General features: G+C 35.0%; 1 protein-coding gene across 1 annotated transcript in view; it reads right to left on the bottom strand.

Annotated features, from left to right (window-relative positions):
- LRP1B (LDL receptor related protein 1B) overlaps positions 1-22114 on the bottom strand; it is a 1867078-nt gene that overhangs the window by 171364 nt on the left and 1673600 nt on the right. The window contains exons 67-68 of the mRNA XM_061135390.1: positions 11319-11435; positions 3841-3947 (exon numbers count right to left, since the gene is read on the bottom strand). Coding sequence (XP_060991373.1) covers positions 3841-3947; positions 11319-11435 — 224 coding nt within the window. The remainder of the gene's footprint in view (positions 1-3840; positions 3948-11318; positions 11436-22114) is intronic.

Here is a 22114-nt window from a genome sequence, read left to right as displayed (position 1 = left end):
TGTGATGTATCCAAGGGATGAGCTACATAATGGTGAATGACGTTGGAAAAATAGCCCATGTACTGGTCACGAGGAAGTAATTTCAGATTTTGTTCACCGCTTTCCTTTTCCATGTCCATTACTGTGCCTGGGACACATTTAATAAGTAAGCATTCCATCAAAAGTTGTTGAATAACTGATTGAATGAATGAAGTAGCAAATGTAGAAAATGAGGAATATATATGAAAATTTTATGTAATTTATGGCTACCCACTCCAGTATTCTTGCCTAGAGAATTCCATGGACAGACGAGCCTGGCGGGCTACAGTCCATAGAGTCACAAAGACTCAGACATGATTAAAGCAACAGCATGTATGCACCCACACATATACAAAGGATAGAAATAGTGTCTATGAATCAAGAATCTAATATCATGCAATGATTATGATAACTGCTCAGTATATTTTGTAGAATTAATTAATGTTTTTCTCAGCCATAGGGCTAATTCAAGTAAAAGAGCTCAATAATCAGTGACACTATTCTATTTGTATTGACAATAACAGAGAAGGTAATACTTCTAGATACTTTTTCTACCATCAGGAGATTTTGATTTATAATATATTGCATATAGTTGATGCATGTGTCTGTGTCTATATTTGTGGGGTTTTTAATCATTATCTTAGACATCTTAAAACACATTGAAAAACAGAGAGAATGGAATAAGAAGACCCATGTGCTCATCATGCACATTTAACAATTATCCACACTTAGCTATTCATGTTTCATAAATCTCTCTCCCAGTTTATTTATATTTTGAACTTTAACATAATGACAATAGCTTCAGAAAATTAATACTATCATGGTATTAATAGAAAAATTTTAGTTATTCCCAATCCACTTTAAAAATTTCCTAATTTTCTCAACTGTAGAAAAATACTGTTTGGTAAAAGAAAAATCTAAAAGAACCTATACATTGAATTTGATTTGAGTTTCTTTTACTGTATAACTCTTTTCCATTCCCCTACTTTTTTTGAATGCCATTTACTACTTGAGAAAAACAGGTCATTTGCTCTATAGATTGTCTCACATTCTGAATTTGACTGAGTAAATACTAAGAAAGTTACTAGAAACCTCCAAAGTAACAATTGAGTTTTTGTTTAAATATTATTATCAACTCATATATTTGTATGCATTATTATATTTCAACACATTTCAGTCATTTCTTTTTTTTCTTTCTGAGGCTCAAATTGTCCCTTTTGTATGTAGAAAACCCTGCAATTTTGCTCCTATGTATTTTGGACACTATCCCAATGGTATTGTTTTCTGGCTTGACAAGATGTTAGTGGCTCATTTTGTCAATTTCCTTTCACAGATCTAGAATTAAACATTTCTCAAAGGAGTTTTGATTCTGTTAATTGGGTAATGTAGTTAGAGGTCATGATATGAATACTAGAGATAGTAAGCTGGGATGTCATTGGTTTTAGGATTTTTCAGTGGCAGAGCTAAAAACATATATTTTTTAAAAGAGAAAAAACAATCAAGAGCTCAAGCTGATACTTTTGAATTTAAATACAGGGTTTTTATTTACTTGCATTTTTTCTACATTCATATCTCCTTTATTTTACTTAAAAATTTTGAGTGTTAGTAATATTAAAATATTTTGCACTGGAACTATTTTACTCTCTAAGACGTGGATTTCAAATTAGCAAAACCAGTGTTATTTAAAAAACACATGTATGAATATAATTTAAGATTCTTTTGCATTTCTTTTCATCCTTACAATATGATATACTGGATGAAGAGGTCAAATATATTTTAAATTCACTTTAAATAGTTCTCTGTGTTTGCCACTAACCTGATACATAATTAAATTGATCCAAGTTTTTGGTTTCTTTATTGTTTTGGCTGGAAATTAACAAACTAATTCAGTTAACATTCATACAAAAAGTAATCCTTACAATTTTCTCTTTTGTTCCCAGTATAAGGATATCCTGTATGTAATTATGCTTTCTAGCCATCTGTTCAGCTCACTTTTTTGTTTGTTGACAATGCAACCCATCATTCTAGATTTTAGAAAGGAAACAGAAATCAACTGCCTGTAATGTTAGCCACTTAATTACATATAGACAGTATGAAAAGTCTGTAAATGTAGAGAAAGACTACCTTTAAGAGAGTTAATTTGATTCCCTAGTGACATTAGCATAAAAATATCTGGATAGTGGAGATATATTCAGACACCAAGAACTGCATCCATGAACTTATAGCATGAGAGAAACAGCATGGATAAGGATATCTACTTTCACATGAATAACATTTTGAAAAAAGAAGTACTTAATTTTGTTTATGTATGTTGGACATCTAGTGAAAAACATGCAAGATGAAATCACCAGCCTTCAGTAATATATCCCCACCTTTTGATGTTTCACAATTGCATGGTGCTGATAGAATATATTTTTTTAAAAGAAAACAAAGACAAAGCATTTTAATGGTATGGATGAATTTATATGAAATATATTTTCTTGACTGTGAAACATTTAATACAATTTTTGAATAAATATACTAAGTAAATACGTAGCTGGGCACTGTAAGACTTTAACTTCTCTGTGGATTTTTAAAAATGTTGTTTGACTTGTTTTGTGACTAGCCCAATGAACAGAAGTAGTATTTTTCACCTTCTCCTAAGAGACCTTTGCAGCCTCAAGTTTTAAGGTTTCAGACCTTCAAGTGAAAAATAAAGTGCATTAGGTTCCAAAATCTAGACTTGTATGTGATTAGGGGGACTTTTCCAAAATAGTGTGAGAATGGAGAAGAATTATCCAATCTTGATAAGACTCCCTGAAGGTTGGGGAATATCTAGTTTGTGTGGGTTGTATAACTAGTAGAGACCTTCAGGGTCTTCTGAAGAGGCAGGTTATCAGTGGATACCTAAGGAAGCTGGACTTGAAACACAAAAATCTCCAGAGCAGCTGGGAAGATTCTTCCCAAGTCCATTGTCAGTGGGAGGCCCTTCGTGGGGCTGAGTACATGTCTGTGTCAATCAGAGTAGTAGAAATCTAGGCAGTCGTGTGTCAGGAGGAACCATGGTGGTCACTGAGGACCAGAGACCTCATTTTCCAGTCTGCGGCTGGACTTGATTGTCCAAGTGCTGCATTCCTGATGGTAACATCAGAAATCATTAATGAGAAAACCATGTAAAGTGACTACTCCTGTGTGTCATGTATTATTTCTAAAGCAACATGGAGTAATTAGTATCTGAAACTCTAATACATAGATGCATACATAATGAATCATGTGAAGGTTTATAAATGTTAGCACAATCTGAGATTATAGAATTATCCAGAGAAATTCTAAACTTCTTCACTTAACTGTGTGTACATAGAACTTATTATAAATGGATTGTGAGTCATCATCTAAGCAAAGCTAAATCTGCGGTTTCATAAAAATTGATGACCCACATCTAAGTCTGTAAGACTATATCTACTGAAGAAAGAGTCTGGGGAGAAGAAACTGTTTAAAATGCATAAAAATATTAGTCCTGACTATAAATACTGCTGCAAATTTACGAACAAATTCACAGATGGCAAAGGCATCAGCTGTAGGGAATAGGGTTTCCAAACATCTTATTCCCAATCCAGCCATTCACTACTTGAGGTAAAACAGACTATAAAATTAACTGTCAATAGTAGCACAAGAGCTATTCCCTATGCGTGTAGCACAGCGCATAGATATACATATCTTAGCATGTCAGGAGCAAAGTGCATACAGAGCTGCCCCTGTCACACTCCTTGAATGGAATAATAATTAAGAATGTAATTTTAAGGACCCACTTTATTTTTTGTTTGATTTCTCAAAGATGCCTACCTCATCCGAGCCATCTGCACAATCAAAATCTCCATCGCACCAAAACCTTGAAGAAACACAGTCCCCGTTGGCACAGAGAAAATCTTTCGGTGTACAGGTCTGTGGCTCTGGGGACAGAAAAATAGCACAAGTTATTCTATTACATGCAACTTCAGTCTAAAATTTATATGACATATGACGTGAGGTAGTATTAAGAAAAAAGAAGTTAGCCAGGCACAACCAATAAATTGTTTAGAAAAAAAAAAAAAAAACATTTCATGAAGCATCTATGGGATATAATGTAATGATTTTTCAAATTTATTTTTAAAGTCATGAATAGAAAGTGGCATTAGAGACAAATGGAAAAAAATGCAAAAGATAAATAGCCTACTGTTTAAAGAAAATGCAGCAGTAAAGTAAAAAAAAAAAAAAGGCATAAAAATCTACATATTAAAGTAAAACAACAATTTTTCCAGTTGAAATTCTAAATCATATTATGCATTTACTTAAAGGATATAAGACATTTTGTTACTCCCTATGGGTACACAGGACTATTTATTAACTGAAGAGTCTAAACTTTGGTTCATGATTTTTTATTATGTATTCTAATGACTTTCTAATTCTTCAGTTCTCCCTGGAAAATTCAGAGCTCCTAGAACTAAAAGGATATATGGGGATATTATTGGACACGATTGGGTGGGTAAGGATCGAAGCGGCCAAAGGAGATTCTTCTTTGAAAACTGCCTATTTATTTATGCAGTTGTTTGCTTATGCCTTACCTCATTTACCTGCCATTTCAGATAATTTGCTAACTGTTAATTTAATTATGCTTCACCATTTTCCATATAGGACCTGAGCCAAATACTGTGACTTGTTATTTGGCTCAACTCCTATGCGGGATATGTTTCATCTGGACAATGAGGTAGGAGTGCAGAAATTTGTCCCTAACAAGTAATCAGTATAACTGCTGACCATCACCTCTTGCTTGGTTTTCATTCTCTAAACAGAACTGATATCTGGCATGATGAGAGACCCTCATTCCCCCTCTCACTAACTGTATTTACAACTGTCCTGTCTCACACACAATAATATTCTTGTTCAGGTAAAACAGAAATAGGCAACAGAAATAAAATTTAAGGAATAGTCCTATGAAGCATACTTTCTACATAAAGATTGTGCATAATTCAGCCTGTATTTAAATATCGCTCTATATAATCACTTGGTTTCTCACCATCGGGTAACATGCGAATGTTTGATATCATGAAGGCTCCTACATTTCTATATAAATATCCCTTCTGAGAACACTGGAAGAACTTTGAAAAATGTAATGTGTATTGAGCGTTTTGTTCTGCTCTGGGACTTTATTTGAAAAATGTGAACTTCTGGCTATGAATAAGATAAGATGCTCATCAACAGAATGAAAAAGAGCCACTAAGCGGAGGGTCTCCCCCATTCTTAAATACTCCTTTGTTTAGACAGCATGACAAAAACAGTTTCTCTTTTTGTCTTTGTACTATATTCACATATATGACATTTTAATTTTAAAAACAACTTACTAGTAATATTAATAACTATAACAATAATTTTAAAAATGCCAGCTACTGAGTGTTCATTGGAAGGACTGATGATGAAGCTGAAACTCCAATACTTTGGCCACCTGATGCGAAGAGCTGACTCATTTGAAAGGACCCTGATGTAAGATTGAAGGCAGGAGGAGAAGGGGACGACAGAGGATGAGACGGCATCACCGACTCGATGGACATGAGTTTGGGTGGACTCCGGGCGTTGGTGATGGACAGGGAGGCCTGGCGTGCTGTGGTCCATGGGTCACAGAGAGTTGGACACAACTGAGCGACTGCACTGAGCTGAACTGAACCGGCTACTGATATTTTATTTGCTGTTAGGCACTAGGTGAAGATAATGCCAAGTAGTTGATTAGCTCATCAGTTAATGTTAACAATTCTATGAGATAGGTGGGCTTTTCTGGTGGCTCAGACGGTAAAGAATCTGCCTGCAATGCAGGAGACCTGGGTTCGATCCCAGGGTCAGGAAGATCCCCTGGAGAAGGGAATGACATAAGGTAGATACTATTGTTGGACCCTTTTTTAGATGAGTATTTTGAAGCAGAGAGAGGATAAAAAACTTACTCCAAATCACCCTGCAGGTAAAAGAGTTAGTATTAAACTTGGACCTAGGTAACCTGACACGAGGATCTGTACTTTTACTGCGAAGCCATATCATTGCCTCCATACAACCGAGGAAGTAATAAGTGTTCACAGATTACAGGGATTGACATTAAAGCCCTGGAAAGTCAAGTTAATTGTCCAAGGCACACAGCTAGCAATGTCTATTTTACTTTACAGTAATAATAAAAGAAAACCCTTCTTCTCTTTGTATCCATCCATGCTGAATCTGTTTCACTCTCCTTCCATTTGCAGACACACATCGTTTTATTCTCAGGGAAAATAAATTCTAGTAAAATAAATAAATAAATAGAGGCTCAATTTTTGAATAGTAGTAAATAACATTGGATATTTACATTAAATACCAAACAGAAACGGTGCATTTGATACAGATTATATTTAGATATTTTAAGAACAGCAGTAAAATCTTTAATTTCATGATTTTAGGGTATTGAAACATGATAATTCTTCCTTTAATATTCTCATTTGCTTTTATTCTAATTAAGAACAAGTGTCTTTATCATGGCCTCAACAGGCTTTTACACACTCTGCTATGGGCAGGGCTGGATGTTGTTAATTCAAGGTTATAAAGGAAATTGTGTAGCCAGTAAATCAAGGTATTTGCCCAACAATTCCACAGAACATTTGATCTATAGAGAGTTGCTTTGACATTTTTAATTATTCGGTTCCAATAGAGGAATAAAGGATCTAAGAGACTTGCTTGGAAAAGCATTTTTCAGTACAAGTGGAAATTCTGTATGTGCTACCATGGTTTTAAAAAAAACACCAGAAATAATAATCCTGAATTATTTACACACACACAAATGTCATCGAGGAATGGGATAGCTAATGCGTTTCTAACTTTCATCTAAAAGCCTTAGACTCTTTTGCCACTAGTTCTCTCATAAAGAAATTCTCTCTTGAGGAAAATGTAATTTTGTTATGAGAGAAGATCCTAAGTTATTGTATTATCTTATCGTTTACCTTGCCTTTAATCTTTTCAGGATAAAGTAAAAGATGAATTTTTAGAACTTGGCATGATATCATTTTTCTCGTGAAAAAGAACCAAAAAATGACTTTACCTGGCACATAACCCATTTAGAAAGAAAATTTGAATGTGGCATTTTCCCTAATATTTCTAAAATGTTCTTCCTACACTGCCTTGGTCTTATATTACCTATTCCTGAGATCTAAAGTAGATAGGGAATCCCATATATGAACGATTAACCAGGTTTTTCATAAATCTCATCTAAACAAGCTAGATTGACAGCCAAGAACATGCCTTTACAGGGCATGTTTCAGAAGGCTGATCTGGATTCTACAATAATGATAAAAAATAGGGGTATCATATAAACTGGTCACTCCCTTTGATAGTAGTGAAGGCATAAACATCCTGCCTCAGAATTGAAAGGAGCTATAGGAGACAACTTGCACAAAATCTAAGAAGCCATAGTCAGAAAATAAAAGCAAATTTCAAAGCCACAGAGTTAGTGGCAGAGAATAAAAGCTTCCAGACTCCAATTTCTCTACTTAGTATATTATCATAAACTCTTGGTGATAAGTTCAAAAGTTATGTCAGTGTGACTGTGAACATCTGAGGAGAATTTTTAGAATACAATTAGTATAACTGTCATGCTATACAAATAATCTTCTGATATAAATTTGGTGTGAAAGTACTAGAAATTCAAATAAGGCAGATGCAGCTTGTCTCTCAACATAAACCTTTATCTAGTTGATCAAATTATTTGGTACTTTAAAATCCATTGGAGTGCCAGTTACTTTTTAATAATGCAAAGTTGTGAAATAATTTTATTTTGTACATCAATTACTTAGAAGGCAGACATACCATATATATTTGTTGCTGATGAAAATAGTACAGATGTTGAGATTTCTTAAATATTTCCAAACCTTTGCTCCAGATTACTAAATGACTTCAATAACAATGAAATTTTCTTATTTTTAAGAGCAGAAATCATTGCTGAAATAAAATGTCCCTGCTGAACACTTAACAAGGGAAATGATCATCAGATGATCATGAAATGACAATGGGCTAATTATCCTATGTAGATATAAAAAATTAGAAGGCATATTAAACTAAAACATAGCTGGCAGTTAATTGCTCTGCTGCTATTCCAACTCTTTCCATATCTATGCCTGGAATATTTCCAACTCAATTTAAAAAGTTAATTCATTATAAGAGATTCATAAACAAAGAAGCCCAAAAGCAAATTTTATAGTAAATTGCTAATATTATAAATATGTGTCAGCCACTGTGCAGATCATGGGACATTGTCCTACTTCTTCAACCATCTCCAGACATTTAAATAGGGGAACTCAGATACATATGATAAATAAATAAATGAGACAATCAAATGTGAGTGAATTTAGCAGTATGCAGGCCTTTAAAACAAATGTTGCTATTGTGTAAGACTGACTGACTAACTACCTCTGGTATGTTTCACTACTTAATAAAGGCTAACAATAAATGACAAATGTTCACTAAAATGCATATCTTTGACTAATGACATTTAGAAAACATGATAACAATATACCACTGCCCTCTTGATTATACTGTTGTCATCTATATGTAACTATATATAAAATTATGATATGTATATAGTATGTAGTCATAATTATAATACATATTATATCATGTGTATATAATGATAATAGTTTTGTTATTATTATATACATATTATTTTAATAGTTTCAATATATAATAAGACATTGGAAACATCTTGCAAGCATTTTAATACAGCCACAGTATTTTTTTCTAAGGCTGACTTCTACAGGACTAATCTCTTGGTGCTCCCTATAGATATATTGTATTTTCATCTCATTCTTCAGAGACTCAGCTTCTGTCTATGTAGAACTGGTGGCGTTTTCAATGCTTTAATCTCCCCATTTCTCTGGTCTAGTCAAGATGGTATATTCAAACACCACTTAATGATCTACAGCCCTTGATCCTTACTCTTAAACATTCTTCCATTTTTAACATGCTATCCACTCTGACGTTTATCCTGTATACACCTTCTATCCTTCCACGTCACAACTATAATATGCTTAATTCTCATTCACTGCCATCTTTTCTTGGAAAATTAATCAATATTGCTTGTCTTAGCAGGAACTAAAAGAGATCCACACATAATTGGGTATTTTATATTGCAATGCTTGATACTGCAGTCTATTCCCTTGCTTTTTCTTAAGGGCTCTGTGGCTACAGTGATTTATCACTAAGTTTCCATGGTGACAAGTGAGATGCAATTGTTCCTTCTCCTAGCTTTCTTGCATCAAAAGATGACTTTTAGGAGATGTCAGCAAAATTATATTTGGCCACTTAGGAAACCCCAGAAGACTCAGAAGCCAGCTATCTCAGCCCTTCATTCATCCCCTTCCTGTCTCATTAAAACAGCAACCTAACTTCTCACACCATTTAAATTACCACTTGAATAAAGGTTCTTCCAAGATGTGAGTCTCCTTGTTGCCTTTCCACCTCCTTCTCTTGTTTTCAATATCCTTCAGTCACAGACGCTTCCTCTCTGGTATATTATTCATGAAAGTGAAAGTCACTCAGTAGTTTCAGACTCTTTGCTACCCCGTAGACTATACAGTCTATGAAATTCTCCAGGTCAGAATACTGGAGTGGGTAGCCTTTCCATTCTCCAGGGTATCTTTCTAACCCAGGCATTGAACCCAGGTCTCCTGTCCTGCAGGCAGACTCTTTACCAGCTAAGCCACAAGGGAAGTCCAAGAATACTGGAGTGGGTAACCTATCTGTTCCCCAGCGGATCTTCCTGACCCAGGAATTGAACTGCCGTCTCCTGCATTGCAGGTGATTCTTTACCAACTGAGCTATCAGGGAAGCCAAGATAATATTGATAATTAACACTAAATTTTCCAAAACTAAGCTGAGTAGCTAATCTGTGTATTTAAGCTCTGAAATGAAATTTAAATAAATAAAAAGTTAGTATGCTTTCATTGCATACTAACGGGTTGCATTAAACCTCATGATACTTTCATACCAATTCTGAAACATACATAATTGTTTCTTTTTTGAAATCACTCTTCTAGTCTTACCATCATCACTCCCATTAGATTTTTATTTTAATCACTGGACAGAATCTGAGACCTGCTATATAATTTTTTTTAATTAATGTTTAAAGAAATCTAAAACACTCTAATAAATCTCTGCAATGCACTTAACATTTCTAAAGAGTATATTCAGTTGGGAGATATTTATATGAAGATATAGTAATAAAGGTTTCTATATTCAAAATATTTCATAATCATAATTATCCAGAGATTTCATACTTAAGGTCCCTGATCCTCAAATACTACTCAGCTTAAGTTTTGAAAGTGACTCAAACCATTAGTTGGTATTTTACAAACTGAATATCCAAGTAGTTTATTAAGGCTGTGATTCCACTAATTGTATGCTTTTATATAATATAGCCCAACATTTTAATATAACAATTCCTATTTTGTCTCCTGCATCATGGGAAATGAATGCCCTAAGTCCAATATATAAGAGTAGATATTATTGTTGTCATAAATTCTTTTGGGAAGTAGTAGAATGTTAATATTTAATAATGGAATTTGATTATTATCTTACTTTGAACATGCTTATATTGCCTTTTTGTTTAAACAGCAGTATAAGAAAGTGCTGGTAAGAAGTACATTCAGAAATGAATGCTAGAAGACAGAGATACTGTCACAATTTTCTATACTGTCATGCTTTTTAGAAAATAAAATCGCTGGCTAATTAATGTTTTTTAAACTTATTACATAAAAATGCAGAAGGCAGAAGATGAAAATTGCTTTATTCTATTTTCAGAGAAAAGCATCCTGAATACATATGGTGTTCACCACTCCAGAGAGAATAAATGATATTACACTGAAAGATGCTCATGGGTGAATTTGTAGTGTAAATGGATTTGAGACTGAAATAAAATGAATACCATCGGTTAAAGAATGATATGTTTTGTACTGTCTCCACATCATTCAGCTCTTTGTATGAACTTGCATCAAGGGTTTCTTTCATTGCATACTAACGGGTTGCATTAAACCTCATGATACTTTCATACCAATTCTGATAACTGTAAGAAAATAACTCCCAGGATGAGCCATTTCAATAATTCTACCATTTGAGATTCAGGTCAATTTAGTCTGAATATTCTTGTTCAAATGTGAATACATGTATAAAAATGTGAGCTGCAAGACAGGTTCAAATTCATATCTTAACTAAACTAAAAATTGCCATCCTGCTTATTGAATAGGCTGTCAAGCTTGCAATGTTCTCAAGCAAGAGTTACTTACTACAGTTTTCTTCATCTGAATTATCACTGCAGTCATTTTGGCTATCACACCGCCAGTGATCTGGAATACAGTTGTTGTTTTTACACTGGAATTCATGAGGACCACAAGTCTTTTTATCTGTAATGGAAAGAACCAGAATTTGCATTGTTGCCTTCCATAAAGATATCCCTCACGGTGTCCTCACTGCAGTGTGAATCCAGGGGACATGACATTTCCTAGGACCTCAAGTCAATTCTTAACTGAGAAGCATTCCTAGGAAAAATTGAAGGCAAATTCTGACTAATATTTCATTGTGAGCTAATTACAAAGCAACTGATTGGACCATCCACTCAACACAAATCAGTCAATAAAAATAAAGATCAAGATTACCGAAAGCTACCCTTCTCTTTAAGATACTCCTTCCCTAAGCCATCTTCTATTTTTGCTATAAAGTAGCAGCCATAAAGAAATAGTTATTAACCAAACTGTGTGGTTGCCATCCTGTCTTCCTTCTTTAGAAGTTCTTACTCAAAATTTACCTATGGTCAGCTGATCTAAATGTATAGATTACAATACTGCCTAAGTAAAGACCTTAAAAATTGTTAAAGTGCCAGCTCATCTGAACCTCTAAATAACCCCATTGAGTACCAGGAAATGTAATAACTAGCCCTTCACTTTACAAATGCTAAGACAGATATTCTTAGAAGCTTAAGAACTTGATGGATTTTCACTACCACTAAATGACACAGCCAATAAAAATAAAAAAGTGTGCGTTGACTCCTGATTTTCTGTTCTTTACAAAAAAATCTAACTGTGTCCCTAGGATCCAGAATAAAAATTTACACAATAAGAATTTATGCAAAGTTTAGATCAGATATTTAAAAATTTTCATGACTAATATCCAACTGTTTATAATCTACTCCACTGCTTCTTAAACGCTCATGTGTGTATATATTAATTAGTTGGGAATTTTGCTAAAATGGAAATTGTGATTGGGTAGATCTAGAATTCTAACAAGTTCTCTAAGTGAAAATATCATCTTTGTTCTATGAAATACACTGAGTTAGCAAGGTCAAAGCATCAAGATGATATAAATACAAGTACATAAAATAATAAGAGCATTGATGTCAGTGCACAATTTAAGATATATTTTCCTTTCACATACTTAGATCAACTCTTTTTTTCCTCAGCCATGTTAGAGAAGGATAATGAAGTGTTAAAATGATTGAGATTGGTAAAATAAATTTACTAAGGGAGAGGAGAAGCCATTTGGTGTCCGTTGCTACTCTTTACTGCAAATTGCATTTTACAAAATTCAGATTTAAATAATATTATGAAAATAAAAGTGATTTAGGTTTAATTAAGACATCAGGTAATGATCATATGTTGAAGATCCAGGCCACCGGCTGGGTAAGAATTTTCATAAACATGATCACGCTCAATCTTCATAACATTCCTAAGAAGTATTATTACATGCACTTAAGCAAATGAGAAGTAAATCTTAAGAGTTTAACTGATTTCTCCAATTTTACAAAGGTCTTAAATGGTAAAGGAGGAATTTATACCCAATCCTGCTCCAGAAACATTTTACATTTTTGTAGAAATTCTCATGATAGACCTCAAGTGCACTGTTCTACTAATATGTGTGGAATAGATATAGCCTAATAAATACATGCATACAGATAGAGAGACAGGGAGAGATAATATTCCCCTCCCCCTCTTCCATCCTTCTTGCATACCTGCCTGTCTGGTAATGATTACTCAGAATTTAACTGTGTCACTGTGTTGAGTACTGTGTTTCATGAAATATATCCTTTTTGCCTGTGCTACATACCTAACTTCAGAGCCAAAAATTGGTCTAAAATTTACAGAAGTTCTAATGTAGCATTATATACACCTCAATCAAGCAACATGCTAAGATACTGGAATTTAAATAACCCGTGAAGATATTGTATCTGATACTGAACTATTTAGATAGTTACTTCATTTTGGAAATTAAAACAAACTCCTCTAAAACTAGTACTCTAGGTAACAGTAGTTTTATTTATTCCTTGCCATGTGTTGCTTGCATTATTTAAAATATTCTTTAAATTTTTAGAATAGAAGAATATAAGAAAGCAATCTGGATCAGAGAAATAGACCATTTGACTTAGTATTACATTGTACCCAGGCAATTCTCCATGATTACAAAAGGTTAACAATCAGTACTGAGTATCAGTACAATGGGTTTTTAAGTTTTCTCCCCTAAATTGTATCATATTTTGTGTTTGAAAGAGACTTACACTTACAAGTTACAGTTATAATAAGTTCATTACAGTTCATTGCTAAGGTTTCCATGTGGGATGTTGCAGAAAGAGTCATATGAAAATGTTAATTGCTTTATGTAAGGTTGTTTGAATGTTATGTTTCCAAGCTATTTAACTTATTGATCCATGACACTGCTTATAAACATTACAAATACAACCTATATAAACTATATAGGTATAAATAGCAGTTCTTGAATTGGCTACACATTAAAGTTCACCAAGGGTAACTTAAAAAATCCCTCTGCCCAGTCCATCTCCATATCAATAAAATCAGATTCTCTCGGGTGGAACCCACATATCAGTATTTTCATTAAAGCAAGCTGAATGATTCCAATGAGCAGCCAATACTGAAAACCACTGAACCTCAAAACCGATTGTAGGACAGAACATATATAATTCTAAATTGTAATACTCCAGAAAAATACTCACAATATGTAGAGTTTTCTTTTCATTCATATTGTTAAATAGAAATGGAATAATACTTTCATTTTTTGATATTATAAATTTGGAGAAAACAAATATAGTATTTGAAAATTTGTTTAATACATTTTCATATGAATTGTAGATACCCAGAAACAAACTGGATCCTCCCAGAAAGGTGGAGTGAGGGACCATCAAAAGATAAAACTGTTTGTAATATATACTGTATGGGGCTACTTTTTATGTGCACTGCCTATTTCTCAAAAGAGAGAAAAGAATCTGGTTCTGTGATGCCTTGTGGAATAAGCACTGGGGAAGTGGACTGAGAAACAGGGGTGAGAGATAGATTTAGTTTTCTCCTTATACCAAAAGGAAGCCAAAGGAAGCTATAAACTGCTGAATTAATAACTGAATTTGGAATGTTACCATGCGATGCGTCAGACAGAGAGTTTCAACAGAGGAAGTCAACTGGAGTCCCCAACCAGCAATCTCGGACCTTGCAATAGAAGCAAAAATTTGCAAACTACCACTTCAGGCTTAAGCTCAAAGCAAAGTTTATTGAAGCATAGATATACTCTCAGAGAGAGAGCAGGGATGTTTCTGGAAAGTAAAACCAGCCCGCCTATACAGGCTTAGGGGCTTCCCAGGTGGCGCTAGTGGTAAAGAACTCTCCTGCCAATGCAGGAGACATAAGAGATGCAGGTTCCATCACTGGGTTGGGATGATCCCCTGGAGGAGAGCATGGCAACCCACTTCAGTATTTTCGCCTGGAGAATACCATGGACAGAGGAGCCTGGTGGGCTGCAATTTAGAGTCTCAGAGTCAGACATGACTGATGTGACTTAAACACACATGCATACAGGCTTCAGGTTGTTTTATAAGTTGTTCTATGAGGAGGTAGAGTGTAATCATGGGTGAAAGACAGGGAATAGCTATTTGACTGACTGCTCTGATATCTGTAACACATTCATTATTGCTTGGGTGTGTGTGGGGAGGGGTAGATTTTATTATAATGTTGGTATATATTAAGTCTGAGTTTACTAGAAGTTACATGCCAGTCTAGTCAGGGCATGCAATGCCCAGGGCCTTCTCTTATGTTACTGTGCTCCCTGTTTATCAGGATAAGTTGCTCACCAACCAACCAGAGTTTCACAGGTTCTGAGTGAGGTCAGAGGAGGGTCTCCAGGTGGTTGGGGCTTAAATGACTGTCCCCCAAGCAAGGGTCCTCAGATGGTTGGGGCTTAGCTGAATTATCCCCCTCTTGCATCTTTCACCTCTGTCATTCCCTTGTTGCTAATGTCTAACTATCTAACAGGAAGGTCATAAGATACAACATCAATGTATATGTTTATCATATATCTATATATCCGCAATAACAAAAAATTAAACTTTTACAATGGTATCAATGAAACAACAAATACCCAGGAATAAAGCTAGCGAAATTTGTGCAAGACCATACTGAAAACCATAAAGCATTGCTGAGAGAAAGTTAATATGTCCAAGAAAATTCAGTGATATTTATTTTCACGGACTAAAAAACTCAAATTGCTATAGCTTTCTCTAAATGAATATACAGAATTAATGAAACTCTTACTAAATTTCCAGCAAGTTACTTTTGAAGGGTTATCCTAATCTAATTATTCTTAAGAAATTGGTTATTCTAAAGTTATATTTAAATGCAAAGGATCTAGAACAATCAGCCAATACTGAAAAAAGAACAAAGCTAGGGTATTTATAGCACCTGATTTTAAGTTACTTAAAGTTACAGTATCAAGAGAGTATTAAACAAAATGAAACCAGAAATATAAGTCTACACATACTGTTAACTGATTTTCAACAAAGGTTCTAAATCAATTTAATGGGAAGAGGAAAGTCTTTTTTAGCAATTATTGTTGAAATAAGTGGCTATCTATATGAAAATGATAAAACTCAACCCACCACACCCATACACAAAAATGAATCTCGGTTGATCGTAAGTGTAATATAAAGCTTCTAGAATATAGGAAAATATTTTCATAATCTTGGAGTAGACAGAGAGTGCTTGCTTACTAGGCCACTTCAGTCATGTCCAACTCTTTGGGCCCCAATGGACTAGGGCCCTCCAGACTCCTCTGTCCATGGGATTCTCCAGGCAAGAATACTTGAGTGAGTTGCCATGCCCTTCTCTGATTTCTTAGAACACATAAAACAATAATCAAAAAAATTGGCAAATTGAACTTAACCAAACCTAAACTTTTTTATTCTCTAGAAGATATCATTAAGAAAAATGAATTGGCAAACTTTTCTTCATATTAAAAAGTGAAATATTGGAAATACAGAGTTTTTGTTGATCATGTTAATATTCTTCTGTAATCATCACTATCTATCTCCCAGTTCAGAAAATATAATTATTACAGGTAGCTGGGTAACATGCAATGATTTTTGTTACAGAAAAAGTAATGTAGTCACAGAAACACTGAAGCACAAAGAATTATGATAACAATGAAACTGAGCTTCCATCACGGCAGCTCCTTGTGTCCTCCTCCTGACTCTAACGTCATAGAGTTAGAAAGAAGGGCTTAAAATTGGAGTTGGACTGGAGTACCTTCTTTTGTATTGATAGAAAATCTTGTCTACTACTGGGGCAGGATAACTGTCGGGTATCAAAACATAACCTCTTTATATAGACATCATTATATTCTTTCTTTAAATCAACCTTTATACAGTTTTGATCTCTCACTCTAAATGCCTCCAGGTCTCTATTAGCATCATATAGAAATGAATATACCTATATACGCTGCTCGCAAATATTCTAAAGCTCATTGACTGGTTATGAGTTCCTCAACAGTGATGACGCAAGTTGACCTTTCCTTATGTTCTATAGTAGGAAGGGTTTACTGACACGGGACTTTTTGGTTGGCGTGAACATAGTAGATATACAACATTATTATTGGCTTTTTTTGTCATTTTGAAACTACTATTTCCACCACTGGTGAAGCTGTTATTCATGGACCACTGCCTCCTCTGTCACAAGGGGAAGGCCCATGACCCAAGGTGGATTCTTCCCTTAGAACACAATTAGTCTGCAAAAATAACATTTTAAACATGTTACTGATATTTAAAAACAGTTATTTTATAACTTAAACTTAATAGATGATTATTCTCTTTCAATATTAAAGGAGTATGAAAGAGGGCAGTGCAGGGATTGTATGGTGGCTAGATAATATCCTCAGGAACACAGATTTCTATCATTCTGTTCCACCATCCTAAGTAATGGTTACCATTTTTCTTAGTCACTTCATGGCCCAAGATGACCACTAGTGCTTGAGTCATTACACTGCAGGGCTGAAGGAGGATAGAAGGGCAAAACAAGGAGGCTTTTTAAGAAAATTCCCCCAAAATATTCATCCTGGACGTCCCACCCAATATTTCTGGTTACATTTCAAAGGTCAGAACTTAGTCACATGACAATATCTAGCTTCAGGAGGAGATGGGAAATGTGATGACTTACTCTAGATAACAATGCATCAACAAAAGATTTAGGCTTCTGTTTCTAAAGGGGAAATAAAAATGGATAGATTGATGGGCAATTTAGGAGTCTTTGTAAATTAGTAAAGAAATCCAATTACAATCATTTGAGGTGATCTCCATGGCTGCTGAAAGGGAGAGGATTTCTTCTCTTTCATGATTGCAAGTATTATAACCTCAAGTTGCCATGGGTCATTTAAAAAGCATGTAGAGTGTACCCATCTAAGAAGCCAAAGTAAGTAATAGTTCAAAACTGGAGGAAAAGATAAGCCGCTGATGACTCTATGTGAATTCTTAAATCCAAATTGTGCCTGAAGTCAATTCTATCCACTCCTTGAAACTGAGGCAGAAAATTTATTTCCCCACTGGTTTGTGCTGAACTTCTGTCATTTACAGACGAGTCCTAACTGATATAAATACCATGCTCTATCTTGCTTAGAAATGGTATGGACTCCTAATAGTAATATTCTTTTCTGTATGTGATGATTTACATAATTCCCAAAATATTTCATTGGCTTATAACTACCTGGGAAATGCAGTCTCATTCTACAAGAAGTCTCAGAATTAGTCTCTGTTTGAAAACAATTTGCGAACTCAGGCTTCCATGAAAATGCGAGTTGGTAAACCTTTTTTGAGCATATTCTCTACATGACAAACGTGATTATAGCATTTAGTGATATTGATTATCTAGAAAACTGCAGGTTGCCTTGCATTGTAAAGTGTCTGGTAGATCTGAAAATTAATTTCATGTTACTTCTCATCAATCAGGGTAATATTCCTCAATGAGCACTTACATGCACAACCTGTTCTTCTAGGGGAAGCGGAAATAATATGTGAACGCACCAGCGGTTGAGAGGAACAATGCCAGCTGTAGCTTGTCCCAGTGGGATTCTCTTAGTTCTGTTTTGCTTTTGAATTTTTAATTTTTTTAAACTTTTACATTAGTCTTCCAGGTAGAGAAGATAAAGGCTTATAAGTAAAACAAATTAACAATGACATATTTTTTTTATAAAGAAGTGAATCTATAATAAGCTAGCTCTCCAGAAGCTCCAATCATGGCATTTTTAAAATTGCATGTTAATTTTCAGCAAAAATTTTTTGAATGCACATTATGCAGTTTTAGAAATGATCATATTACATCCTATAATGCCATCTATCACACTTGACAAGAATTTGTGATTTGTTTTTTTAATTTAGAAACTCATATTGTAAACTTAGGGAGGGTGAAGTGAGGGGAGCTAGTTCTAGTATGCATCTAAAACACACTTTGCTTTTATTTTATCTCCAATACCCTAAAACCTTAAAGTCACAGTTTATATCATTCACAATGCTTAGGAGAAACACTGCTTTTTGTGTGGAGGAAAGGGTGTATGAAAAGACGCATGTTTTAGTAATAGCATTGTCTGGTGGCCAATCTCACTTTATGCTAGCCTACCAAAGTCTTTATTGTCATATCATCTCTTATTTTCATATGAAAAAATCACTTCAGTAGAGCAGATAATGGAAAGTCATGATAACAGCATAGACTCTATTTTTAAGGACTCAAATAACAGGCTGTAAGGAAGTTACTGGAAAAGGATAAAAAGAGGAAGTAGATATAGTTGTGCTAGATGAGAGTGGCCAAGAGTTGTCAGTCTTAGACTCTAACCTAATTATGGGGATATATGGTAGGATGCTCTCTTGCCCCTTACATACTTAGACAGTCTTTAAGATTCCCATCTTTCAATTTTTTTTTCCTTTAAAATGAACTTAATGCATATTTATATCTAATGTAAACTGAAAACAAAGGCTTTGTTGTAAATTCATGGTGGGAACAGAAGAGAAACAACACACTGAGCTATTCAGGGTCCCTCAAATGGAGGGATATCCTCAGACTGTTGAACCCCAAAGTAATGAAGTCTTGTTCTGATGTATGGATTTTTGAAATGTATGGTGTCAGCACCCCATCTACAATCTTTGCTACTCATCACCCCTGTCTATGCTAATCCAATGACTTTCTTAAAAAAAAAAAAAAAAGGAATTCAGTTGCTTTAGAGCATTGTGCTTCTGCGGCACAATGAAATGAATCAGCTATGTGTATCCATGTACCCCCTCCCTCTTGAACTTACCTCCCACCTACCCGTACATCCAACCCCTCCACTCCACCCTTCTATTTCATCACAGAGCATAACAGAGCTCCCTGCTAAACCAGTGGCTTCTAACTGCAAGCATGTGTGACCCTCTGCTTGGCCCCAGTCTGGGAGTGCTTTTCAGGGCACTTATGCCCTTCTCCTCCTTGGAGCTGTGTTTAACAATGACTGACGGGATCTGGTGAATAAATATCTCAGCTCTCTCCTTTGTTTAGGGTAACTGATTATTCTGCACTATCTTACAGAATTTCCTTGTAGAATGGATCTCATTCTTGCAATAAATCGCTCAATAATGTACTTTCTATTCTCCCTTCCCTTCTTTGGTTAACTGCCCATCATTACTGATTTGTGGAATCATTTCCCCAATAAACCACTTATATTCAAAGTCTTGTGAATGCAAGTTCTAATTCTAGGAAAACTCAACTTAAGAAAGGATGTACTACGCTGTGCTTAATTGTGTCTAACTCTTTGTGACCCCATTGACTGCAGCCCACTAGGCTTTGTCCATGTGGATTCTCCCAGCAAGAATACTGAAGTGGGTTGCCTTGCCCTCCTCCAGGGGATCTTCCCAACCCAGGGATCGAACCCAGGTCTCCCACATTGCAGGTGGATTCTTCACCGTCTGAGCCACCAGGGAAGGGTGATGATATATGTTGTCATTTACTCAACAAACATGAATTAATGCCTATCATGTACTTGGCACTGTTCTGAGCTCATAGGGTTTATATTAATGAAGAAAACTGGCATAAATCCCTATCCTCATTGAATTTATATACTAATGGCCAAGTGGTGATTTGAGACTAGAAAGAAAAAAACAATAACAAGAACAACAAAACCAAAACGTTGACTGGAGGGTAAAGAGTGCTATAATGAGAAACAGAGAAGAGAATAGAGAATGTGTGTGGAAGGGGGGATTTCAAATGATAGTCTGCAAATGCTATATTAAGAAAGTGATCTTGGGATGTCTCTGTTGCTCCAGTGGCTAAGACTCCATGTTCCCATTACAGGGGGCCAGGGTTCAATCCTTGGCCGGGGAACTAGGTCCCACACACAGGAACTAAAGATTCTATCAGCACAATCAAATAAATAAATACTTAAAAGATACTATAAAATAAAGTGACCTTGAAAATTTGGCAAAGAGAAAAGGACTGAACCATGTTACATCCCAGGAAGAAATAGGACCTTGAAAGAATAAGCAGGCCTGGAAAGTCCAAGAAAACAGGGAGATGAGGGTGGCTAAAGGAGAGGAAACAGGTCAACTTCAGCAAGAGTGCTGGAAGAGATCAGGAAGATGGTCATTGGTGCAGATGGGCAGTGACACCAAGCAAGGCTTTGTACAGAAATTCTCTTGTTTCTCTTCCTTGGAAGGGAGCATCTATATTTGGCCACTTTCTTTTTGATGAATGAATTTCAAATACATTTTAACATTTATGACAAAATAAAGACAGAAATTTGAATGACTGCTGAATAGTTATAGCAATACAGAAACCCCAGTCTTGGAAACACCATGATGGATTCTTTGGTCTGCATTTTTCTGGATAATTACCTTTATCTCAGCTTTTGTGCCATACTTACAAAGCTAGCACGGTAGCATACACTGATAAAGGTATGCTAGGAAAAAATAAGCCAAATTCACCTCTGAAAGAAAACTGAGACTCCTACAGAATGAAATGCACCTAAGAACAAGATTTTTTGACTAGAGGTCAATAATTTGATTTACTGACTAGATTTACTGCATGAAAGTACCAAATAGGTTTATCGTTTCAACCAGAATTGCATTTCCTTTTTTATAGCACCAGCATTTTTTATTTCATTGTGGTTGGTACATCAAAATTTGGTTTTACAAAGATATTTCTAAGTAAATATTGTTATGAGCAGTCTTTTTAAATTGATATTAGTAGTTTCAGATTCCAGTTTGAATTTTATGTTTTAGTTTGAAAACATTAATAGCACTTAGTATTTGTTGAGTGTTTTCTCTAAGTTCAAGGCTAAGCTTGATTCATGTGATCCACCGAGCAACTCAGAAGGGAATGTATATTGAACAGCGGAGAACACTAAACCTCACATAACAATAAATTACTTGTCCCAAACCCCACAGTTTTTAAACTGCAAAACCAGGTCTTGAATCCATATAATCTCATTAATACCTATACTATAAACCATACTGAAATGAACATAAATAATCCCTCCAAAAAAAGTTCTCCACGGCTTCCTTCTTTTGCCACTTTATACCAAGATCTCAGTTTTATGGACCAAATGATGACTAAAATTGCGTACATGTCAAAAGTTGAGCTAAAGTGAACTCAAGGAAAACACAGTTGCTTTTATAAAACCCTGAAGCTGCAAAAGGTCTAACCTCAGAGGGAAATATATTAGATTCATGTAAAGAGTGTAATTTATACTCAGAGATAAATATGGACAAAATTGCAAAGTCTTCATGGATAAGATTTGTTAT

The sequence above is a fragment of the Dama dama genome, chromosome 33 (genome assembly GCF_033118175.1).
Source record: "Dama dama isolate Ldn47 chromosome 33, ASM3311817v1, whole genome shotgun sequence".
NCBI lineage: Eukaryota > Metazoa > Chordata > Mammalia > Artiodactyla > Cervidae > Dama > Dama dama.
Note: the sequence above shows the minus strand (reverse complement) of the source record. Positions and strands in the feature narration are given on the sequence as shown.